Here is a 23,995-nt window from a genome sequence, read left to right on the forward strand (position 1 = left end):
AACATAACAATATTTGCGTATAGTCCCCCACACGAAGAGCCCATCGCCACACCCTCTACTTGAAGGTTATATTCCTTCTCAAATAAAATAAAATTACATTTCAGCACCATGTAAAATAGTTCTTCAAACATGTTTATTTTAGCCTGGGCTACACCTTTCCCTCTCAACTATTCACAGAACCATTCTTCCCCCAAGTCGTGGGGGATGATGGTGTAAAGATCCTTGACATCAATTGTTATGAATAAATAGCTTTCAAAGATAACATTATTCGTTCTTTTTTAAAAATCCCAAGAATCCTTACAGACATTTGGTTCTTCCATAACATACTTCTTAAGATGTAAGTCAAGGAATTTGGCAAGGGTGTGTGTGATTGAGCCTCTTGTGTCCACAATCAGGCGCATTGGTGGTTGGGCCACATCTTTACGTATCTTAGGCACACCAAATATTACAGGTATTTTTGGGTAGAGCACAAAGCCCTCAATAAATAGGTCTTGTAAAAAAACATTGATTCTCCTATACATGCCCTTCACTTCATTTAGAGAACTTTTTTTTATAAGTGTGGCCTTCCAAAATAACCCTCATCTTGTTCACATAACCAGTTTTATTCATCACTACTATATCCCCTTCTTTGTCTGGTTTTATTATTCTAATACTCACTGTCTGTGTAAGAAGTTTCTCATCCACCTCTCTGTATACCATAAATATCATGTAACATTTTACCTGAAAAAATATTCTCATCTTGTTTTCCACCTCTGTATGAATGCTATTTTCATGTGCGTCCAACATTTTGAAAATAGTTATATTAGTTTTCATTAAAAATACAGTCAAAGTGTCCATTTTAAGGGCAACAATTGCATACCCTTTTATCATTTTTGTATTGTTCCGAAAGAGAGTTTCTGAATATCAGATACAATGTCAGCAAAGTTTCCTTCCTTACAATGCAGTATTGCATATTTGTCTATGAGCAATACTCTTTAAGGTTTTATATTTCTTTAGACAAAAATAACAACATTTTCTAGATCCAAACTTCTGTTGGTAATCTGTACCACGCTTTGCTTTAACAAACAAACCCACTCCACTCCAAGCACTGGCATTTTCAAGTCTCATGATTTTCTCATTAGTTCCACTTAAGAAAAGTGCAATGTAAACTGAAGATCACAGTTTGCTTGCTCCTCTGGTCAGTACTCTCTTTTGGCAAGTGACCAGTGCCTTTTTTCATCGCGTCCTCCTAATTCCAGATTAGACTGTTGCATGGCTTTCTGAGCTGCATCATGTATTCATCGGCACACCTCTCCACCTCTCTCCTCCAGAAGGTGAATGATTTCAGACCAAGTTATAGCAGCGAGTGCATCATCTTCCAGCGGATCTCCAAAGCAACCCACAGCTTTATTACTTCTTGAAGGGCTTTTACTTTATCCACTTTCAACCACTTTTTTTTCTCTCAGCACACCTCTCCTCCATCTGTGTGTGTCATCTGCCCCAAGTGCCCACTGATGAAGATACTTTGGGCTCTGGTCATCCTCTGTCATTTCCTATTCCTATCTGTCTCTAACAGAGCTGGACATAATATATGAAATATTCCCAGTTTCCTGGGCCACATTTACCCCACTCTGGATAAATATCACCTCAGGTGCTCCTTGTAAACGGGAATATCCCCTGTGGGACTACCTCATTTAACAGAAGTAAATAATTGTGCCCACAGGTGCAAAACAGCAAACACTCTATTAAAGTATTATTGCCTACATAATTTGGCTTAGAATAATATGGTATTCTGTAAGTTTATTTACACTACAACCTTAAAAACTGAGAACACTCTAGTCATCAGCTCTAACAGAATAATCATAAATTATATTTTATATATATTCAGGCTTCTTAAGAAGAAGTACATATACATTTAGTCCCTTTTTTAAGCACATTTTTGGAGATGGTCCTAAACGACAGACATATGCGATGCTGACAGTCAGTAATAAAAGTCTTTGATTAATGTTAGGCATTTGTAAAGCTGACATTTAGAATTTGTGTAGTTGACAACAATAAAGATATGCCTGTGATTAAATTACTTTAGCACTGAGACTTCAATGCCATCACCCTTAGGAAACATGCTATTATATAGAAAAAGGTTATGCCAGCTAACATTAAGTAAGTAAAATGCAGGGTAAGATTTAAAACCGACAAAAGAACAGAAGTAAAACTTTTCCTCCTCCCCAGGAAAGTACAACACTTTCTAGATGTGTTCAATGAGCAGTATGTGAGCTTCAAGAATGGTCTTTGTTTACATCAGATCAGTTTTGTAAAGTGAAAACTCCTAGCCAACAAATTTTCTACAGGGTTTCGCTTGCCATATTATAAAAAAGAGCAAGGGACATCAGACTGACTGAGCAAGCATAACCCGAAAAGCCTTCAAACCTTATCATTAGAAAATATTTTAAAGTGATTTAACAGGCAGTCATAATCTTCTCTGATGAAAAGAATGAGATATAAAATTTGTTATAGAAATGGCTCTAATATGTTAAACTATTTTGCATCTACTAGAATGAATATCTCTCTTCAAAAAGAAAATTAAACTCCACCTCAAATCTCAATGGATGTGCCCCTGCACTAATCCTGACTAATCACTCTATGCCATCAGACAAATCCCTTCATCATGAAACCCTACCCCCCTCTTATCTTACTCACTCTCCCTTTTTCAACCTCCCCCTCAAAAAAAAAAAAAAAAAAAATATATATTTTTAAAATGTAAATTTTTTTTATGATGTTAACTGTATAACCTTGCTTGTAATTTTTTGGCTCAATTTGTGTGTACTCTTTGCATATTGTTACCCTTACTTTCTTGTAATATCACAAATGTACTTCTTCTTAAACTCTGGAGCTTAACTCCTCGGGCCTCTACTGAAAATGGACATGTATCCAGCTAGACTAGCCCGGTCAACAAATGTAAAATAAATAAAAATAAAATAAAAATATGTTTATGCACTGAACATGTACTGGAACTAAAACAAATCACTTACATTGTACCGGGTGTCCAGCCCACGGTGGTTCAGTGCTTGTCTTTGCTGAAGTTTGAGATCACCATCTATATAAAGTTGAGACCCAGGAAGTGAAGAGGAGTGATGAATGTATGCCATGCTTTGCATTTCAAATGTTGACATTCTCTGAAGAACAAAAAAATGCTCAGATTAATTCAAACAGTAAGCATTTTGAAAATAGTGTTTATTAGCCATAAGGGAAACAGTATCAACTTCAAAGGTGATCCCAGTGACATACAATCAGAAAAAAATTATAAACACCCAAGATTAAATGAGCACTCAAGCAACAAGGGGAAAATATGTATTTATTTATCATTTGTTTACCAGGAAAGTCTGACTTGGAACAAAGCCAATTTTCAGCGGCGGCCTGGGGAGAAATGCTTCAGGCACGTCTTTGTAACATGGAAGGAAACTGGAGCAACCAGAGGAAACACACATGAACACAGGAAGGGCATGCAGACTCCGCACAGAAGGCACTCCAGCCAAGAATCAAACCAGAGAACCTCTTGCTAAGAGGTGACAATGCTACTACTACTGCAGCACTGCTCCGTCCAGTAATATGGTTACAACGCAGAGGACACTTTTAAGAAACATGTAGACAAGCTCATTTTTAAGAAACATGTAGACAAGCTCATTTGAAAATCCAATAGTAGAGACCATAGCAGCAGCATAACTGTCAAAACTTGGAGTAAGGAACAATGTTTTCAAGAAAGTTCTTACATACCAACTGTACTTACAGGTTCAGACATGTGGAGAAGTAAAACATATGCATTCACATGCAAGCATAACACACTACTTCAATTGTAAAGATACTTCTACAGGTCTGGTCTCATCAAAGTAAACCTGTATGCAAATCAGCAAGGATCTAAGCTAACAGGTATGCAAATGAATACATTTTTAAAATGCTGCATTCATTCTACTGCTAAACAGGACAAACCACCTCTTATCAAATACGTAACAAAGGTACGTACTTACTGTAATAAAGTATCTGAAAGAGCAGTTCCCCTACATAACAGCATGATTAAGGCATTGTGGCCAGTAGGCACTGGGACCACTCACAGCAAGTTTAAAAAAATTCCAAGCTGCCATGTGTCATCCCTCTACCTCAACAATCCACTCCACTGGCAAACCTCTCCACATCTTCAGTGGAATACACAAAGGTGTCCGAAGCTGAGAACAGAAAGGAGAAAGCAAGATTTGAGACTAACTAAAGCAGAGGAAGGTTGGCCTACTAAAAAAAGGATCATTCTTTACAGTAGATATGTAAAAAGAAGTTATGTTCTTACCATAACGTTCCATCTGTGTTGTCTATCTTCATTCTTCATTAACCAGTGGGGTCTCGGGTCAAGCCTCAGAAGTGACTCAGCCACTTCACAAGCTTAAGATTCGAAACTCAAGCTCCTCCTCACTTGAAAAATAGGACTGAGGGGGTTAATGAAGATAGATAACAGATGGAAAGTTATGGTAAGAACATAACTTCTTTATCTGATGTTGTCACCTTCATTCATTCAATAACCTGTGGAACAGGAACCCCAAGTGGCCCTCATGGAAGGATATTCTGGTGCACAGCACAGCCAAAAGATGACCTATTCCTGGAAATGATGTCCAATTTATAATGAGTAATGAATGTATGAGGGTTAAACCATGTAGCCGCTGCACAAATGTCATTAACAGATACTATTGACCAAAAGGCATGGCAGGTTGCCACAGACCTTGGAGAGTGAGCCTTAATTTGGCCAGGTAGAGGCATGTTCTTAGAAGAATAAACAAAAGAGATACAGTCTTTTAACCATCTAGCCAAGGAGGTCTTGGTAATTGCTTTACTTCATGTAGTATCTGAAAAGGATATGAACAATTGTTCAGATTTCCTGAAATTTTTAGTTCTGTCCAAGTAAAAACATAATTGTCTTTGCACATCAAGTAAATGAAGAGTGTATTTCCCTTTATTCTGGAAATTTGGAAAGAAATCAGGAAGGTTAATGGAATGATTGAAACTGGCTTCTGTAGCAACTTTAGGCAAGAATGACAGACTGGGAAACACAAACAGTCCAAAAAACGTTGAACAGCCAAGACGGCTCACACCGGATGCAGAAAGACGTTTTGTTGAAACAATACATTAATGCTTTAGTCGCCAGTTACACTCTATGAAGGAACTTCATTGACAACATGAAGGATGGACTGTATGTAAGGTTTCCCTGTCTTTGTGAAAAATTAGTTATGGGAACTTGGAGGAAAGAGCTTGTAACTCTGATTTTTTTCCTGCTGAAGTTATGGTAAGTAAAGTGTCTTCCAAGAGAGAAACTTTAAGTCTACTGTGGCTGCTGGTTCTAAAGCAGAGTGAACCAGAGCCTGCAACATGACACTCAAATTCCAAGAGGGAATAGGATCCTTAATGGGAGGACAAAGTAAAAAGGTACCTCTAAGGAAAGCTTTACAAAGTTTTGATGAAGCCAATGAAGAAGAGTCCTCTCCTATGTGAAAGTTGGAAATTGCAGCCAACTGAACCTTGATCGTAGAAAAACTAGACTCCTCATTAAAAAGGGAAGCCAAGAAATCCAACACCATAGGGATGGGGGCCATAAAGGGGTCTACCTGTTTCTATTGGGCCCATAAAGAAAACCTATTCCATTTACCCATATAAATCTTCCTGGTGGAAGGCTTGTGGACAGAAATCAACATCTTTTGGACAGAGGAGGAAAGCCTGGGATGTCTGTTCATCATCAGAATTGGAGAAACCATGCAGTTAGTTTCAGGCATTGAAGGTCTAGGTGAGGGTGCCCCAAGGGGTGAGATAACAATCTGGAGCTGGATCCAGAGTCAACAGAGGGCAGATCAGATGAGACCAAGCATAGGTGAACCATACATGTCAAGACCAAAAGGGGGCAATGAGGATGATTTTCCTCTTCAGCCTGGATGCCTTCTGTAAAAACTTTGGAATTAGGGGCAATGGGGGAAAACACAAAGTAGACCAGGAGGCCAAGCATGGAATAGAGCATCCCTGGGGGCTGTCCCTGAGGAGGAAGTACAGCAAAGTACCTGCTGCATTTGCTGCTGAGAGGGGAGGCAAAGAGGTCACAGCAGGGTTGATCCCATTTCTGGAGGATCATGTTTGCCGGACTGGTTCAGAGACCACTCCTGAAGCAACAGTAGGACTCAGTTCAGCCTGTTTGCCAGAATGTTGGACTCTCCTGGAATGTGTGTTGCCACTAGAAAGTGTTTGGTAGAGATCGCCCATTGCCACACTCTCATTGCTTCTCAACATAGGAGGTAAGACCTGGTTCCTCCCTGTTTGTTGATGTACCAGACTACTGACATGTTGTCCATCTGTATTGCAATATTCCCTAGAGGGAGAAAGATGTGTAGCTCTTGCAACACCAAAAGAACTGCTCTCATCTCTAGGACATTAATATGCAAATTGGTCTCTTGCGGCATCCACATGCCTTGAACTGTCCCAACCCAGATAGTCCCCCCCACCCCATCTTGGAGGCATCCGTGGTCACCATGGCATTTGGAAAAGAAAGAATGAAGGGCCGTCCTTGAGTAATGTCTGCAGAGTGAAGCCACCATAACAGTGATTCTTTGCATACTCAAGAAAGTATAACTGGAAGACTTGGAGGACTTCTGCATAAGGACCATTGTACCGCTAATGTCCATTGCAAGATTCTCATGTAAAGATGTGCTGAGGGCAAAGGTGGTATTGTGGCCACCATACAGCCGAGAGCTCTGAGATCCAAGCTCACTGGGGGGTTTGGTATGGCTAGAATTTGTCTGACATGTGGACACAGGCTTGATACTTGATCCACTGTTAGACAGATAGGCCCAAGAAACTGTAGTGTTGAGTTGTGCTCCTATCAACTGTATCACTTGAACCAGTTCCAGCTGGGATTTCTCTAAATTGAGGGCTATGCCGAGGTGTGGAGCCAGGTATAAAAGGTAATCCCTGGCCTGAATAAGGCAATGCCTGGTTGGAGAAGTCAATAGCCAGTCATCCAGACAGGGAAATATCTGGAATCCCTGCAGTCTGAGATGAGCTGCAACCACTATCAAGCATTTGGTGAACACCCTGGGGGCTGTGGTGACACCAAATGGAAGTGATTTGAATTGAAAATAACTGACTCCCAGCCTAAAGTGAAGAAACCTTCTGGAATGCCTGTCCATCTTGATGTGGTAGTACACATCCTTCAGGTCTATTGAGCACATCCAGTTGTCCATCCTCAGAAGAGGTAGAATGGACTAAACTATCACCATCCTGAACTTCGTGTTCTTTACCAATTTGTTCAGGGATGTCAGGTCCAGAATGGGCCTTAGATCTCCTGTCTTTTTGGGAACCAAAAAGAACCTCAAGTAAACACTCAATCTGACTTGATCGGGAGGGGCCGCCTGGATGACTCTTTTTCGCAGCAATTTTGCCATTTCCACGGCTGCACTCTCTCTCTGATTGGGTGGCACATCGGGGAAGACAAATTTTTGTTTTGGTGTCCCTAAAAAGGGAATGAAGGGAATGGAGTATCCTCTGGATACGATCCTTAGCACCCATCGATCATATGTGATGGCTTCCCTGGCTTCAGGGTGCAAGGAAAAGCACCCTCCAACTGCCTTCAGAGGACGGCAGTCAGGCAACCATTTAGGAGCACTGAAAGGGACAGTCCAAGAAGCATTCTTGAGACCCTTGGTTCTGCGGATCCACTTGCCCGTGTGGGAGTTGTCTACCATTTTGGTTATTTCCCCCTATGCCTCTGAGGGAAAATTCTCCCTGCGAATCCTGGAAAGGACCCTGAGATTTCTTGAACCACATTTTTTTACTCCCATGCTGGTTCCTGATGAAGGACCTTTATGGGGCAGAAAAATGGATCCTGACAGCAGACAGGGTCTTCCCATCTTTCTAACTGCAGGAAAGTGTGTCTCGAACAGTGTGTTCAAACAAGGTTGATCCATCAAAAGGCGAATTGATGAACAATGCCTTGAAAGTTACACATAGTCGCACAGCTGCATTCAAGCATGACGCCTTATGGCAATGCCAGAACCGGCCACCCTCAAGGTACCCTCTACTGCATGGGATATCAACCTCATGGACGCTTGGATAGGGATTGGAGGGTGGCCATTCTGCAGGAGAAAACCTTCTGCTCCTCTGCAGACATGGACCCTAGAGAGGTCCTTAACCAAGTCCCTCTGTAGTTTCGTAAAATGGGAAAGGTAGTTTAGTGCCCTCAAGGAGAAAGTGGCTGAGGTGTAAACTCTTTTACCAAATCTGTCCAAAGCCTTAGACTCCTTGATAGGGGAATGGACACAAGAGCTCTCTTAGGCCAAATCCTTTTTTGCGGCTGCTGCAACAACCATGGCATCAACCAGAATATCCTTTGTCCAGAAAGGTTTGTCCTGGGGTGCACTCAAGATTTTGTCTTCTCACTTGAGGATGGGCTCTACTGTGTCCATTTCCTTCCATGTCCTAGAAGACACCAACTCAATGAGCGGGTCAGCCAGGGGCGACACCCAAGATGTACAGGGGCCAGACCCAAAAGCCTCCAGCAGAACTGATTCCTCCAGGGAGGGGTTTTGGGCATACTATCCACCTCTTTGGCAGAGGATTTCTAAGATGTCTCCAAAGGAAACATCATCTGGTGGAGATCTTGGGAACCCCTCCCTGTCCTCTAAATCAGTATCAGTGGTTCATAGATTAGCACTAAGCTAACTGCCCTTGCGAGCCATTTTAAGCCAAGCCAATTATCCTTTGTGAGATTCAAACCCTGCACCTTGTGTTGGTAAGGCAAACACCTTAACCATTAGGCCACCCTCCCAACCTGGTGACACATTCCTCCTGCGAATCGATGTGCCTCCTCTTGCACAGTCTCTTCTAAGGGACCTCCTCAGTGGGATGCTCCGAGGAAGTGTCAGAAGATATGTGGGTTCCACAGATGGTACAGTCTGAAGGCTTCCTGGGGCCAGCTGTCCAAGTGGTAGAAGACAGGCCCTGGAGACAGATTCAGTGGAGATGAGCAGAGGTTCCACAGAGGTGAGAACTGAGGGTCTTCCAAAGTGGGAGAGGACCCTCTTTACCACTTCAAAGACAGAAGGACTCCGAATGCCCAGACAGCAGACTCCCGGGCTGAGGCCACCTGAGTAGACAACCCTTGCAGACCGCGAGCCTCTCACTCTAAAGGGGGTGTCGGGGCTGAGCTGCTGAATGCCGACTCTGCAAGGAGAAGTGACAACTCCGAAAACTTTGGATTCAAAGTCATTCTCCCCAGAATTGACATCAAGGCTACAGCTCTGTGACACATTCGGAACCTACACTGTCGACAATGACCACATCGGGAGGGTAGTCAGAGGCAAAGATGTGATGACTATCAGCTCTGACACCCCAGTTCAGAAGACCAATGGAACCAATGACTCCAAAACAACAGGTCAGATCAGAGAAGGAGCCACGTGGCAGAATGGGGACTGTCTCACAGATCTAGAGTGGGACAGAGCAGGTGATATCCCTATCTGAATCTGGGCTTTGATAGTTACCTCATCAACCTACTGGCATCCTTATCTGGAAGGCTCCGAGAAGACCTTATAGAGGAAGAAGTGGAAGCAGGTCTGGGCATCCTTTTAGGGAGGGCTTCCTGAGCAGAGATCTCTGAATTGAGATGCTCAGCTCTGAGCTGGGAACAGAGATCTGGGGCAGAGAGGTGAGAGAACCCAGGAAAATGGCTCCAAACCCTTCGGTTCCGAGGATTTAGGCACCTTTTTAGCAGGCTTCAATAGTGAGGAAGGAGACCAGTAGGGAGACTGTTTTCAGTGTTCTCTGGCCTCTTTTTGCTTCCCAGAGGAGGTATGAGTCCCCTGATGAAGAAGGAACTGAAGAGGGGGACAAAGCAGGAATTAACCCCTTAAGAATTAGTTTGTTGCAGCATTCCACAAGAGCTCACAGGTGAATGCCTGTGCAAATGGAATAGCCTCTGTTCAGATGGGTAGGCCCTAAACAATAGACGCACTCCCTGTGGGCATCAGGCAAGGGGATCTTATGCCCACAGGAGGTGGACTTCTTAAATCCTAGGGGCTTCTCAGTCCAGTCCAATTTAGAATCGGACATCAAGGAAGAAAAGAGTGAGAAGGACTATAGAAGATAGAAACCTGAACTGCAACTACAAGACTAACTAGAGAAAGAAGGGTAGGACATAAGGAAAAACACTTACTGTGAAATCACTCTGAAAAAGGAGGAGATGATGAGGACCATCAACCTTGCTACTTGTATGACGAGCAGCAAATAAGATCTGAGGCATTCTGGGGGGGAAGGGGGCATTATGGATAGGGAGGAGGAGCTTGAGCTTCGAATCTCAAGCTTGTGAAGAGGCTGAGCCAGTTCCGATGGTAGGAACCGAGACCCCACAGGTTAATGAACGAATAAAGATGACAACATCACATCTTTATATCTTGTAAGATAAAATCCATCTTCTGTACCAGCAATACAGGTGGTACCAGTTCGGATGGCGCAGTGGTGCAGCGGTAGTGTTGGCGTCTCATGGCAAGAGGTTCTACAATTTGATTCTTGGCTAGTGTGCCTTCTGTGTGGAGTCTGCATGTCCTCCCTGCCTTCGTGCGGGTTTCCTCTGGGTGCTCCGATTTCTTCCCACATTACAAAGACATACATCTGGAGCGTTTCTTCCCAGGCCTCCGCTGAAAATTGGCTTTGTTCCAAGTCAGACTTTCCTGGTTAACAAATGTTAAATAAAATAAATAAAAAAAGAAAATGCAGAGTTCCAAAGCAAATCTTCCTTGGCAGTCCCCCTATGGGAACATACTCCTAATAACAGTGGCCCTAAAAGAAAAACTGGACCTGATCATCAAATCCAGCTTATACTGCATTGTAGGTACTGAGCGCAGACTGAGTGGCTGTTGCACAAATATCATCCCCTGATGTGCTTCTCAAAAAAAAAAAAAAAAACTTTTTAAATGAATGAACCTTTGATGTTGTATCAAGAAGTTCATTTAGTGCAGCACAACTGTATACAGGTGAACAAAACCTTTCTGTCCAAGCTACTCTTGGAAAAGGAAGGAACTAAATGCCTGGCTTTACAGCTAAGCCTTTTCCTCTTAACATAGCTTCTCATCTGAGAGTGCACGTCCATACAGTTACTGGATATACTTTCCGTAATCTGTATTTTGAAAAGAAGACATAAAGAGTAACAGATATACTATGGCTAGATTCAGTAATGACTTTTGACAGGAAGGAGGGATTACTGTGGAGAGTGACACTGTACGCATGAAATTCCAAATATGGAGAGATTAAAAGAAAACTCATGCCTTTTAGAAAGTCTCTTAGTACAAGAGCCCTCTATGAGAAATAACATCATCCAATAGTTATTTCATATCAGCCATGGATACGGCAAGGAAGTAAGGCTAGCTTCTCCAACATACAGTACAAGTCCCACCATAGCATTTGATTCTGTAAGGGGGGGTCTTAGAAGGAAGAATCTCCTCAAGAAGGCTCGTGTGATGCCAGTGCCACAGAATACAAACCAGTATGAAAATCAGAAATGGCTGCTGAATGCACTTTGCTGGAAAGATAACTTGGGCTGGTCTCAAAAATCTTGAAAAGATAATTGGAAATGAATGAGACAGAGATGAAGAAGGGGTCAAGCCCTTTAGAAGAGACCCATATAAAAACTTTGTGTCTATATGATGAAATAATCTGTACAGTTCTAGACTAGAAAGAGAGCCAAATTGTGACTCTTGGAAATAGAGAAAGCCACACAGTTAGCACCCAAGACAGTGAGTGAATGAGTGATGTTTGCCTGATAACTCAGTGAGTACAGTATTTTCAGGATGCAGACTCAGTCTACCAGATAAGGTGGAAGCACTGAACACTAAATCTGCTGGGCACATTAAGGGACTAATAGTCTATACAAATTGCTTTTGCTTTTCTGTAATTTTGTTTTCTCGAAGAACACCCTCATTAGATGAAATGGGAAAAAGTGCTGAGGACTCCAAGGAGCTATTTCTGGATCATGTCATCTCTGGGGCATCTTCTCAGCAGTGGAATGAGAGAGACATAGCTGCTAAACTTGGCAGTGGCTGGAAATACAAAGAGATCACTGCAGGGCATGACCCGCATATGGAATAACTTCTAAGCTACTGAGGAATCACTCAAAAACATTTGCAAACAATGAACCAGCCTGTCCACCAGAGAACTGGCCTCCCCAAAATGTGCTCTGCCAACAGAAAGCAGCTGGAGTGAATGGCTCATTCTCATCCTCTTAATGCTTTTTGAACAAAGGTAAGTTCTTGTTCCTCCTCCCTGATTTACTGATGTACCAAACCACAGCCATATCATCAGAATTGATGGGAATCAAATTCTGAGGAACAGATTCTTGAACAGCGATGAGTGTAAGGAGAAACACCTTGATCTCTGGAGATGTCAATGTGCAGGGTGGATTCGAACGATGCCATGCACCCTGAACCATCTACCCATAATAATGTTCCCTTCTTACCCCTGGCAGACAAGTCAATGGTATGCACTGTCAGGGAAGAAGATAAGTGAAATGAGTTTGAGTTGGTAAGATTTGTAATCTTCATCCACCGCAGAAGGCACTGTTTGCATGTTGTGGAAAGTTGAACTTGTGATATAGGGTCCAGTATGTGGGACCATTAAAACCCTGAATTCTCTCCACAGCATTTTCTTATGAAGTCTAGCATGGGACAACACCATGGAGATGAATGCCACAATGACACCCAAGTCCAGAGGCATGGATGAGCTGAAATCCTTCTGGAATTCAGTATGCTGGGTAATTTGGATTCAAAGCATAACATCAGTTCTACTTGGAAGATGTGCCCTACAAAAAGTAGGTTCAAACTGCAGAAAATAAATGTAACCAGCTGGGACAGTTTGAACTATGACTCTGCAAGGTTCACTGTAATGCCAAGAAAATGGAAGGTTCTTTTCAGAGACTCCCTTGTTGTGGTTAAAGCCTGAAACCAAGAAGCAGACAGGAGCCAAATATATGCAAATGAGAAAAGCTAGGCTTCCCACAACCTCTGGTTGGCTACTACTGTGCTCATTCAGTTCGGTAAACAACCTGGGAGTTGAAAGGAAGCACCTGAAACTGGTGATGAATGGCTCCTATCCACAGGTGGAGATAACAACTAGATTCTGGCAATTTTGGTGCATTGATAGGTGTCTTGGAGGCCCATCCACTCTCCTTTGATGGAAGGGCTGACTGAACTGTGACCATAAAAAAGTTCTCTGTTGCTAAAGGTTTTAATTTGCCAGGATCAAAAACAGATCTGAACAGAAGTAAACATTTGACAACAATAGTGGGAAGCAGACAGTAAGAAAATGCTGCTCTTTTTTTAATTTCTCCAAGTCTTTCAGGTTTCTAATACCATAACAGGAATGGAACCCATTCCTAAGTCAAAGTATGATTCAAGTTCATGAAATTAGTACTGTTTCAGTCTTTGATATCAGCCAAAAGTGCTCTTTGCAGCACCCGCAGTGTGCCCAGTAATTACTCCTTCTGCAATTCATATGCAGTTACACGTACTGGTAACATATCTAAATATGACTGTAAATTATTTTTTATAAGACCCGTCCCTCCTACTACTATTGGAACTGTCGGGGTATATTTCTTACACATTGCTCTTATTTCTGCCTGCAGATCCTGATATTTTATGACTGTGTGTCTCTATGTAAGACACTGTAGTCACTGGGTCTGGCAATTTCAATGATCAATGTTACTCTTGTCTTCTTTTCCTGGACCACTATAGCTGGTTTTCTACCATCTATCTTTTGAACTGTCGGTAATGGATGATCCCCATATGATGTTTTGCAGCTCATGTTTCCAGTGCTCTTCAGCCACTTCAATACCATAATGTTAGCACAGTCCCCAGTGCAACAGTCTTGCTACATTATTATGCCTTTCACTATACAGTCCTTCTGCCATTAATATGTTGCAACCAGCAAAGAGGTGCGCAACTGTTTCCAATTCAGTTTTACAAAACCTACATTTGTCTGTTTTTCCCACGTGTTCAATGGACTTTATAAACTAACGTATACGCAGCCCACTATCTTGGGACGCCAGTATTAACCTCTCATCTCTTGGCTTGAATTCACCTCTCCTTAACCATTCCTGCATTCATTCCTGATCAACATGAGGTTCTTTCCAGATGTTTTCTATACTTGGAAATAAATTTATCCTTTTTCCACATTTCTTGCCTTCTCTTCTGATCCTTCACCTTATATTCTTTCTTTTGTGTTTTGGCACATTCGGTTGCTGCCTGATTTTTATCTACTTTTGGTTTGATTTCCATTCCTGCTTGATGCCGATATGCTTCTGCTAGATTAAGCAGAGAAGTCATCTTAGATTTATTCTCCTCATGTTTCAAAACTTTCACTACGTTTGGGTCTCGTGAGGTCAGCAGATATGTGTGGAGTCCCACAGTTGCAGATCTATACATAATCAGTTTCAAGGAAGCCCATCCTTCCTTTAGAACAGGGAATATATAATCTTGGTATGCACTGATTTTTATAAATCATTTGGTGAGCATGAAGCATACTTTTTGTTTTCCTATCTAATCTATCAGACACATTTTGGGGCCAGTCAGCTACTCCAAAACTGTAAGTTAGGACAGGTAGAGCAAATTGGTTTATAGCTTGGATTTTGTTCCTAGATGTCAGTGCTGTTTTCAGGATTAATATAAGTCTTCTGAAGTATTCCTTATTAAGTTTTATTCACATTTGTTCATGTTTTATTGTTGATCCTTCATCAATTCCAAAACATTTATACACTCCTTCTTGCTCAAGTTCTTTTATATCACATTCTTGTCCCAAACTGAAGTTTTCCTGCTTTAAAGGTTGCTTTTGCACATTTATCAAGACCAAATGACATTCTTATATCATCTGAAAAAGTTTTGACAACTTGCTGTTGTGCTTTCAGTTCCTCATCCGATGAGCTAAACAGTTTTAAAATCATCGACAAAGAGAAGATCAGAAGTCTTTACACTTTGTTGTTTTCTATGAGCCAGATTATAGCCATGGCCTAAGCTGTTAAGTAGACAGCTTAATGGGTTAAAGGCAAGGCAGAACAGCCACGGTGACAGTCACCTTGGAATATCCCACTTTGAATTTTTATCCCTGGGATAATAATTTGCCCTTTATCATGGCTTAACTGCAAAGTGGTCTGCCACTGTTTCATGGTCACTGTAATGTAGTCGATTAGTGTAGGGTGTATCTTACACATTTTTAAGTACTCATTTATCCATGAATTTGGGATACTATGAAATGCTTTTTTGTAGTCATTCCATGCCATACTTAGATTCTTCCCCTTTTTACAGTTCTCCACTATGACTTTATTTAACAACAAATGATCCTTTGTTCCATATGACTTTCTTTTATTGCCCTTTTGTTCTAATGCCATGATTAAGTTTTCTTCAAAATAATTATAAACTCTGTCGGCATCAATTCCCATGTATATATTATTCATCATCGGAAGGCAAGTTATTGGTCTATAATTTTTATGGTAGCTTGCAGGTTCACTCTTAAGTAGGATCATTGTTTTTCCTGTTAACCAGGTCAGTGTCTGTTTGGGGTGTGCATATAAATAGTTCTTACTCATGGCTAAATCTTCATGCAAAGATGTTAATACTTTCAGACAAAAATTAGGTACTGCATCTGAGCCTGGGATTTTCCAATCAGAGCCTTTTCTTAACTTTGTTTCAATCTCTCTGGCTGTTACTTCATCCCGTTTCATATCCTGTACCTTTAAATCTCTTATTCTTTCTTTAACTTCTTCTATCCATTTAGCATCTTTGTTATGTTCCACAGGATCTTCATAGATACTTCCCCAAAATGTATCTATTTCATTTCAATTCCTTTTACCTTATTTCCCAATTCCCTATAAAACATTTTTGGGTCATCAATAAATTGCTTATTTTGTACTTTTCCTTTATATTTATCTTTGTATCGTCTAAGTTTTTCTGCCTGTGCTGAAATGTTTAGTTTATTTGCGATAACACATGATAGAGCCTGGTTTGTTCTGATACTACACATTGCTTTTATCACATCTATCTTAGTATTTTTGATCTGATCCCTCTTCTATAGTCTTCTAACAGTGACACTTCTTGTCTTAACTGCTTTATAGTTTTCTCTATTCAATATTTCCATGATGGTATTCGATTTTTCCCCTTCCTTTCCTTCGCTACCCTGTGTTCTTGCGGTAGAACTTTATCAGTTATTAATTTAGCTGCACAGTAATATATCCTATTTACTTCTGTTATATCGCATGGATCTCTATGAACAGTCCTAATTACTGTGTTCATTTGTTTTATCAGACTTCTGACTTTTTGCATTTTATTAACCTTCTGCAGTTTTCTTTCATTGATCTTGATATATCTGTCTATGTCTATTAAATCAAGCAACTCTTCTCTTAGCTCATTTTCTTCCAAACTGAGGGCACATCCCTTGTTTTCCATTTCCTACGGGCATTCTATAGAAGATTCTATAGCATCTTCCTGTGGCACATTCTCTTCAATTTTATCCTGTGCCATCCGTTGCTCTATCATATGGGAACTCACTAGCCTATCACTCCTCAACATTGACTGCATCAGAATTTCCTGTTCCTTTCTCTTGCTGTCTAGCTTCAAGTGAACATTTATACTGGTTTCCTGTGGAAGGATCGAAATTATCATATGGCACCTGATCAACTGTTTCCTGTTCCACTGGTTTCCCCTTAATTTGGATATCCATTACTCTAGCCTGTTGTGGTGCTTTCTGAATTAGATTTTCTATGCTAAATCCTTCACTTTGCAGGTACTCCATAACATCAGTTTCTATTTCTTTAACTTCTCCATTACTAATCTCCTTTTCCACTTTTCCTCTTTGTCTTCTTATTTTTTGTACTGCAAAGTTTTCCGTGTCTGGATTCCTTTGCCTGCATTTTCTCTTCAAATATTTTTGGTGCTGCTCTTTTTGTATTGGTTAGTTTTGCTTTCTCCTTTGCATAAATATTACACCATATTAAATCTCTTTCTTTCCCCATGTCCATATTTCTTCTTCAGACGTTTCCTGATCTTCCTGTTTCTCCCTACTTTGGGGACTCACTCCATCCTGCTGTGATGTAACCTGTGTTAGACCTTCTACACCAAATCCTTCACTTCGCACGCACTCCATAACTTCAACTTCTATTTTTTTAACTTCTACTTTTCTAATCTTCTTTTCTACATTCCATTTTTGTGATGTTATTTTTTATTGTGAATTTTTCCATTTCTGGATGCCTTTGCCTTTATTTCTCTTTGAATATTTTTGAGGCTGCCTTCTTTACAGCGTTTACCATATCAAATATCTCTTTCTTTCCCATGCCCATATTTCTTTTTTTATACTTTTCAAATATCACTTGGTTTTGTTGTTTATATTTTCGCACTTCCTCAGATGTTTCTTTTTTCCAAACAGATCAAGGTTTCTTGATCTATGTACAGTTTTTCACAAATCTGTTGTATTAATGAATACAAATTTTCATTTGAAGCTTCTGACAGTTTTTCTTGCAGAAGTATTTTTCTCTCCTCTAATTGCTCTTTCAATCATTTTGTATATCTTGTGTCTGGAAATTTTGGGCTTTGTGCATAACAGTAACAATACATAATTTATTTCTTATCCTCAACAGACCACTTTATCATCTTTATGACTCTTCTTTGGCCTATCAGTTTTTGTGATTTTTGATTTCTATAACAGGGGGGCCATCCTCCCCCTGGGCCTGGCCTGGCCCCATTGTAGTAATGTTTCCATATTTTGAGGCTTCTACACTGTCGTTTCCTGTCCTGGCACCAGTGTGCCTACCACGATTGGGCACTTTTTTTATCCTGGGTCTTGAGCACCCAGCTATCTTTTTTCGTTTTTGACCTACTTCTCCCCATGATATATGCTACATAAATATAGTCTATATATCAGTGTCGCCTTGGTGACATTTTGTGAAAACGGGGTCCACCTCATAAAGGTACTCACCAAGGCACGAGGATGAATTCAATTTCAGCACTACTACTCTCCATTGCTTGCTGACTTTTCATCTCTCCATTCGGACCCTGTTATTAATTAATTTATTTGCAGTTTGATTACCAGGGAAGTCCCCTGGGCTGAATTGACCCATTTTCAGTGGAGGCCCGGGAAGAAAAGCTCCAAGATGCATTATACAATTTAGATACAACTGATGGTTAATATTAAAGATAATATTATGTAGAATAGTTGCTCATAAATGCATTCAATATCATGCATAGTTAAATTCATTAAATGTTGCCACATGTTGGTGAGTCTTGATGCAGAAACAGCATTTGAAAGAGGCAGCTAGGATTTTATAAGTATGGCAATGGTAGTGTTTGTGTTCCCTCATATAATAGTAGGGTTAATAAGGAGAATGTATAAAGGGTAGAATTAAGGTGGGAGGGTTCTGCTCCCACAACTATGCATGTCTTAAGGAATCAAACAGGGATGTCCTCTTTCCCCTTTATTATTTGCTTTACATTTAGAGTCATTGAAAAAGAAAACAAGAAGCCCAAAAATTCAAGGATATAACTGGCATGGTAATTAAGAATAGTTTGCTTTATATGCAAATGATATTCTGTCCTTGATAAATCCCAAAAACAGACATTTTGAGACAATTTCATGTCTTTTTGAGATATAAAATAAATTAAAATAAAAAAAGAAGTTATGTACTTACCATAACATTCCATGTGAGTTGCTCATCTTGCCTTCATTCTTACAAATGGGTTCAGAGCCAATCCCTCAGCTCCGAGTCAGCCGCCTTCACAAGCTCGAGGTTTTCGAGTGATGCTTTCTGCCTCCTCACCTCAGATCTAGTTTGCTGATCCCAATATATACAATATGAAAAACATGAACATTACTCCAGCCAGAGTAAGAAATCCCACACAAAGACCCACCAGACCGCAAATCTCTTACTTGTTCTTCGAGACGCCTGAAGGGGGTAGGCGGGAGGGGATGTAAGAATGAAGGCAAGATGAACAATGCACATGGAACGTTATGCTACGTACATAACTTCTTTATGTGAAGTTGTTCAATCTCGCCATTCATTCTTACAAATGGGTAGCATCCCAAGCACCATTCATCCTGGGTGGCTCACGGGAATATATTCCTGAAGACAGTGGAACCAAAGAAAGCCCTGTCCCTAGAGGCCTTATCTACATTGTAATGTGTAACGAAGGTATGTAGCTTTGACCAAGTGGCAGCTTCACATATCGTGTCTAATGGCAGTCTAGCCATATCAGCTGAAGAAATAAAAACAGCTATTGTGGAATACGCCTTCACGTTATGTTATAACGGTTGATTTACAGAAGAATATGTGAACTTTATACAATCAGTCAACCATTTGGAAAGAGTGACTTTTGACACTGGTAGCCCTTTCTTGGTATCAGAATGAGAGACAAAAAGTTGTTCTAATTTGCTAAATTCTTTTGTTCTATCCAAATAAAATCTGTGTTGTCTGTGAACATCAAATTTATGCAACATATACTTCAACTTGTTGGAATGGTTACTGAAGAAAGTTGGGAGTTCAATAGTTTGATTTAGATTAGCCTCCGAACATACCTTTGGAAGGAAGGAAGGATTAGTCCGGAGTGACACTCTGTCAGGGTGAAAAATCAAATATGGGGATTTAATAGATAAGGCCTGAAGTTTGGACACCCTACGTGCTGATGTAATGGCCACCAAGAAAATGGTTTTCCAAGACAGGAATTTTATTTGGCAGGAAGATGCAGGCTCAAATGGAGGAAGAATAATCGTAGATAGAACAAAATTTAGGTTCCAGGAAGTGAAAGGTTGTCTAATTGGTAGTCTGAGATGTATGGTTCCTTTTAAGAAGGCTCTATATAACCTGTGAGACATAAGATTAGAACCTTCTGATCTGAGGTGAAAATTTGAAATTGCAGCCAGTTCAACACATATGGTAGTTGCCGCAGCACCTTCATTAAAAAGCTTAGTCAAGAACTCTAATATGCTAGCAATTGGGGCGACGTATGGGTCAATATCATTTTGAGAAACCCAGAAAGCAAACCGCTTACACTTGCTGGCATATGACTTTCTGGTTGAAGCTTTATGAGAGGATACAAGGATAAGCTGCACCTCTGAGGAAAGATTGTGGGACCTGGCTATGTTGGAAATCGGAGCAGCCAAGCTGTCAATCTGAAGGAGTGAAGTGAAGGATGAAGAGCCCCTGATGAATGTATCAGCAGATCTGGAACTGGGTCCAGAATCCAAGGTTCCTCTAGTTGGTAGAGTCGAAGGAAGGGGAACCAAATCTGTTGAGGCCAGTACGAGGCTATCAGAATTACAGTCCTCCCCAAGGCTTTGGCTTTCTGCAGAAATTTTGGAATCAGGGAAATGGGTGGAAATGCATATAGGAGTCCCAGGGGCCAAACGAGTATGAGAGAATCTCTTGGGTTTTCCCCTGGTGGGGGATTCAGGGCACAGTAGCTTCTACATTTGGCATTCATGGGGGATGCAAACAGGTCGCAGCAAGGCTGGCCCCATCTGTGGAAAATCATCTCCGCTATGTCGTCTTTGAGGGATCACTCATGTGGCATCAGAATGGCTCTGTTTAGTTTGTCAGCGATCATGTTGGATTTCCCTGGGATGTGCATTGCTATCAGAAAGCACCCGGTGAATACAGCCCACTGCCAGACTCTTAAGGCCTCTCGACACAGGGTATAAGACTTGGTTCCCCCTTGCTTGTTGATATACCAGACTACTGACATGTTGTCGGTCTGAAGAGCAATCGTTCCCAGAGGAAGAGAGTCTTGGAAGTGCTGCAATGCCAAAAGTACTGCTCTCATCTCCACGACATTGATGAGCAATTGTGACTCTGTCTCTGACCAGGTGCCTTGGGCTGTTCTTCCCTGAAAAAGCCCCCCCCACCCTATCAGAGAAGCGTCCGTGGCCACCATGGCTGATGGCGGGGGAAGAACAAATGGACAACCTACTGTTAAATGGTGGCTGGTCAACCACCACTGAAGATCTTTTTTTGCATGAATCTGTAATGATTATCAAGAATGATATCGGAAGTTGCTGGTAAGACCACTGGGTGAAGAGTAACCACTGAAGTATTCTCATGTGCAAGCGCCCTAATGGAACTGCTATGAGAGTTGCTGCCATAGTACCTAGTGGTTTCAAAACTTGAGAGGCTGGTACTTTTTTGTGCGTCAGACTGTCTGATGCCTGTTGCCGAAGTGTGACTATTCTTTCCAGTGGCAGTTTTACCATGGTGGTGGTGGTGTCTAAATCTGCTCCGATAAAGGAAATATGCTGCGATGGTGACAACGCAGACTTGTCAAAATCTATAGTAATTCCTAACTGAAAACACAGTTTTAGAGTGTGATCCCTGGATTGAACTAGTTGATGCCTGGAGGTGGTGGTGAGGAGCCAGTCGTCCAGGTACGGAAACACTTGGAATCCTAGACGCCTCAGGTGAGCCATAACCACTGCCATACATTTGGTAAACACTTTGGGGGCTGTTGTGAGACCAAAGGGCAGTGCTCGAAACTGATAATGACTGGCTCCCAGCTGGAAACGCAGGTGATCTCTGGATGGTTTGGCCATTTTGATATGATAGTACACATCTTTGAGATCTATAGAGCACATTCAATTGCCCGTTCCTAGAAACGGAAGAATCGACTGAAGAGTGACCATCCAAAACTTCTCCTTCTTTACAAAAATGTTGAGTTTGCTGAGGTCCAAGATGGGTCTCCAGTCCCCTGTTTTCTTTGGGACTAAAAAGAATATGGAGTAGGTTCCGGATCCTAGCTGGTCTGTTGGGACTGGCTGGATGACTCTTTTTTCCAGCAACCTTTGAATCTCTACAGTTGCTTGATCCCTGAGACTGGGTGGAACGTCTGAGATTTTCTTTCATATGAAGGGAGGTTCTGTGAAATAAATTACATATCCCCTGGTAATAATGCTTTGTACCCAAGAATCTTTTGTAATTTTTAGCCGGACGTCTGGATACAAAGACAAGTGAACCCCAACTGCCTCCAGAGTAGGACAGTCGAGCCTACTTCCAGGAGCGCTGGTAGGGCTTGCCAAAGAACTGATCCCTGTCGCCCTGGTTTTGCGGACCCCCTCTGCCACCTGGGCGGCATCTTCCATTATTGCTCCCTCCACTGCCCCTGGAAGGGGGTTCACTGCGCGTGTTCTGAAAGGTTCCTTGGGACTTGCGGAACCACATTTTTCCTCCCTTTTGCCCTTTGGGGTAAGGGCTAGTAGGGGTGGAAAAATGGACTCCTATGGCAGATAGAGTCTTTCCATCTTGTTCACACCTAGTGAGGGTCTCCTTGACTTTAGGCCCAGAAAGGGACAAGCCATCAAATGGGGTATTAACAAAGGAAGACTTGAAGGCTTCCGCAAAGGAGCATAAGTGCATCCAGGAATGTCTCCAAAAAGCTATTCCTGAACCCACTGCCTGACTCATGCCATCAGCTGCATAAGAAATGAGTCGCGTGGATGAGTTAACTATAGAATTAAGTGTATTGAGCTGGGATGTCACCTTATCAGGAACGCCCTCAGCTGTAATACTCTGTAGAGTAGCTCCAAGGTCTATAAAGAGATCTCTATGAAGTCTGGTAAAATTTATCAAATAGTTGAGCGATCGCATAGCAAACGTTGCTGAACTAAAAATGTGTTTCCCATACCTGTCCAAAATCCTGGAATCTCTATTAGGAGGATGGACAGTAGAAGAGGTTTCAGACATCTCTTTCTTAGTGGCAGCTGCCACCACCATGGCATCAAGCAGCACTCCTTTGGTAAGAAACATTTTGTCCTGTGGTGATGTAATAACCTTGTTGAGCCTCCAAGGGACAAGTTCCACAGTATCAGGAGACTCCCACGCCCTTTGAGCAACTAAATCCATTAGCTCATCAAAGGGTGGACTCACCCAAGAGGTGGAGGGTTGAGACCCAAAGGCCTTCAGAAGCACCGACTCATCATCAGTAGGGCTAACAGACAGCCAGCCACCCCTCTGTCTTAGGATCTCTAGGATATCAGCAAAAGTGATATCCTCCGAGGGGGACCGTGGGGACTCTTCTGACTCCTCTAAGTCAGTGACTGATGTGACAGACTCCTCTGGGAAGTCTAAATGCCTCCATTTGCAAAACTTCTTCCTGGGACCCTCATCAGGGGGAGCTTCTGGTGAGGTCTCTGTAGGACGTGGGTCACCCAATGGGGCTACCTGAGGCTCTGGGTCTCGACGCATTAAAGGGACCTGTGATGCAGAGGTAGAAAGCGGCACTTTCGAGGATGAGGACGTAGGCCCTGATGAAGTGAGTGTCTTAGAAGACATAACTCTCATCATGGCATCGAAGGCTCCACTGTGCCAATGTGAGGAAGCAGCCTGTTCCAAAGAAGATGGTAACTTCCCCAGTGCTGAAACAGTGGGCTCCAACCCAGAGGAAGCAGCCGAGCTCATCCGTGCTGAAGCTCTGAGCGGAAGGGTCGGAAATGACCCATCGGTTTGACCCCCCCCGCCAGAGCCGACCAGAGAGTGTCAATTCCCAGACTCCTCGAACAGCATCGAAGTAGTCTGAGTCGACGGAGCCAATGGCACTGGAACAGGCCTTGGCTCCGAGGGTTCCACAATCATCAGTTCTACCTCCTCCGGCTCTGAATGCCCTTCTCGGCTCGGAGGAGGAGCAGACACAGTAGGTAAGAAAGTCTTTGGCTCCGAGACTGGTTGGGCCGGAGCCAACAACAATTTGGCTAATGCCGGATTCTGGAAGAGCCTCTGCACCACTCAGTCCACATCCATATCGGAGAGGCTCCTCGAAGAACGACTCGAAGGGATAGATGAAGCCACCGACTGTAAACCTGGTGATTTCAAACTTTCGGTGGCCGGCTCCAATACCGGGGACCGGCTCCAAAAAACAAGCTTGGTGCTCGGTTCCGAGGACTGTGGAACTGGCGACCGCAACTTCTCAGCCAATTTTGGAGCAGAAGACTTTGG

At 42.1% G+C, this 23,995-nt stretch overlaps 1 protein-coding gene across 1 annotated transcript in view; it reads right to left on the reverse strand.

The window, feature by feature from the left end:
* TMEM231 (transmembrane protein 231) overlaps positions 1–23,995 on the reverse strand; it is a 348,641-nt gene that overhangs the window by 123,898 nt on the left and 200,748 nt on the right. Inside the window, exon 4 of the mRNA XM_044081583.1 lies at positions 3,009–3,152. Coding sequence (XP_043937518.1) covers positions 3,009–3,152 — 144 coding nt within the window. The remainder of the gene's footprint in view (positions 1–3,008; positions 3,153–23,995) is intronic.

The sequence above is a fragment of the Protopterus annectens genome, chromosome 8.part1, assembly GCF_019279795.1.
Source record: "Protopterus annectens isolate FY-2018-M chromosome 8.part1, PAN1.0, whole genome shotgun sequence".
Lineage (NCBI taxonomy): Eukaryota > Metazoa > Chordata > Ceratodontiformes > Protopteridae > Protopterus > Protopterus annectens.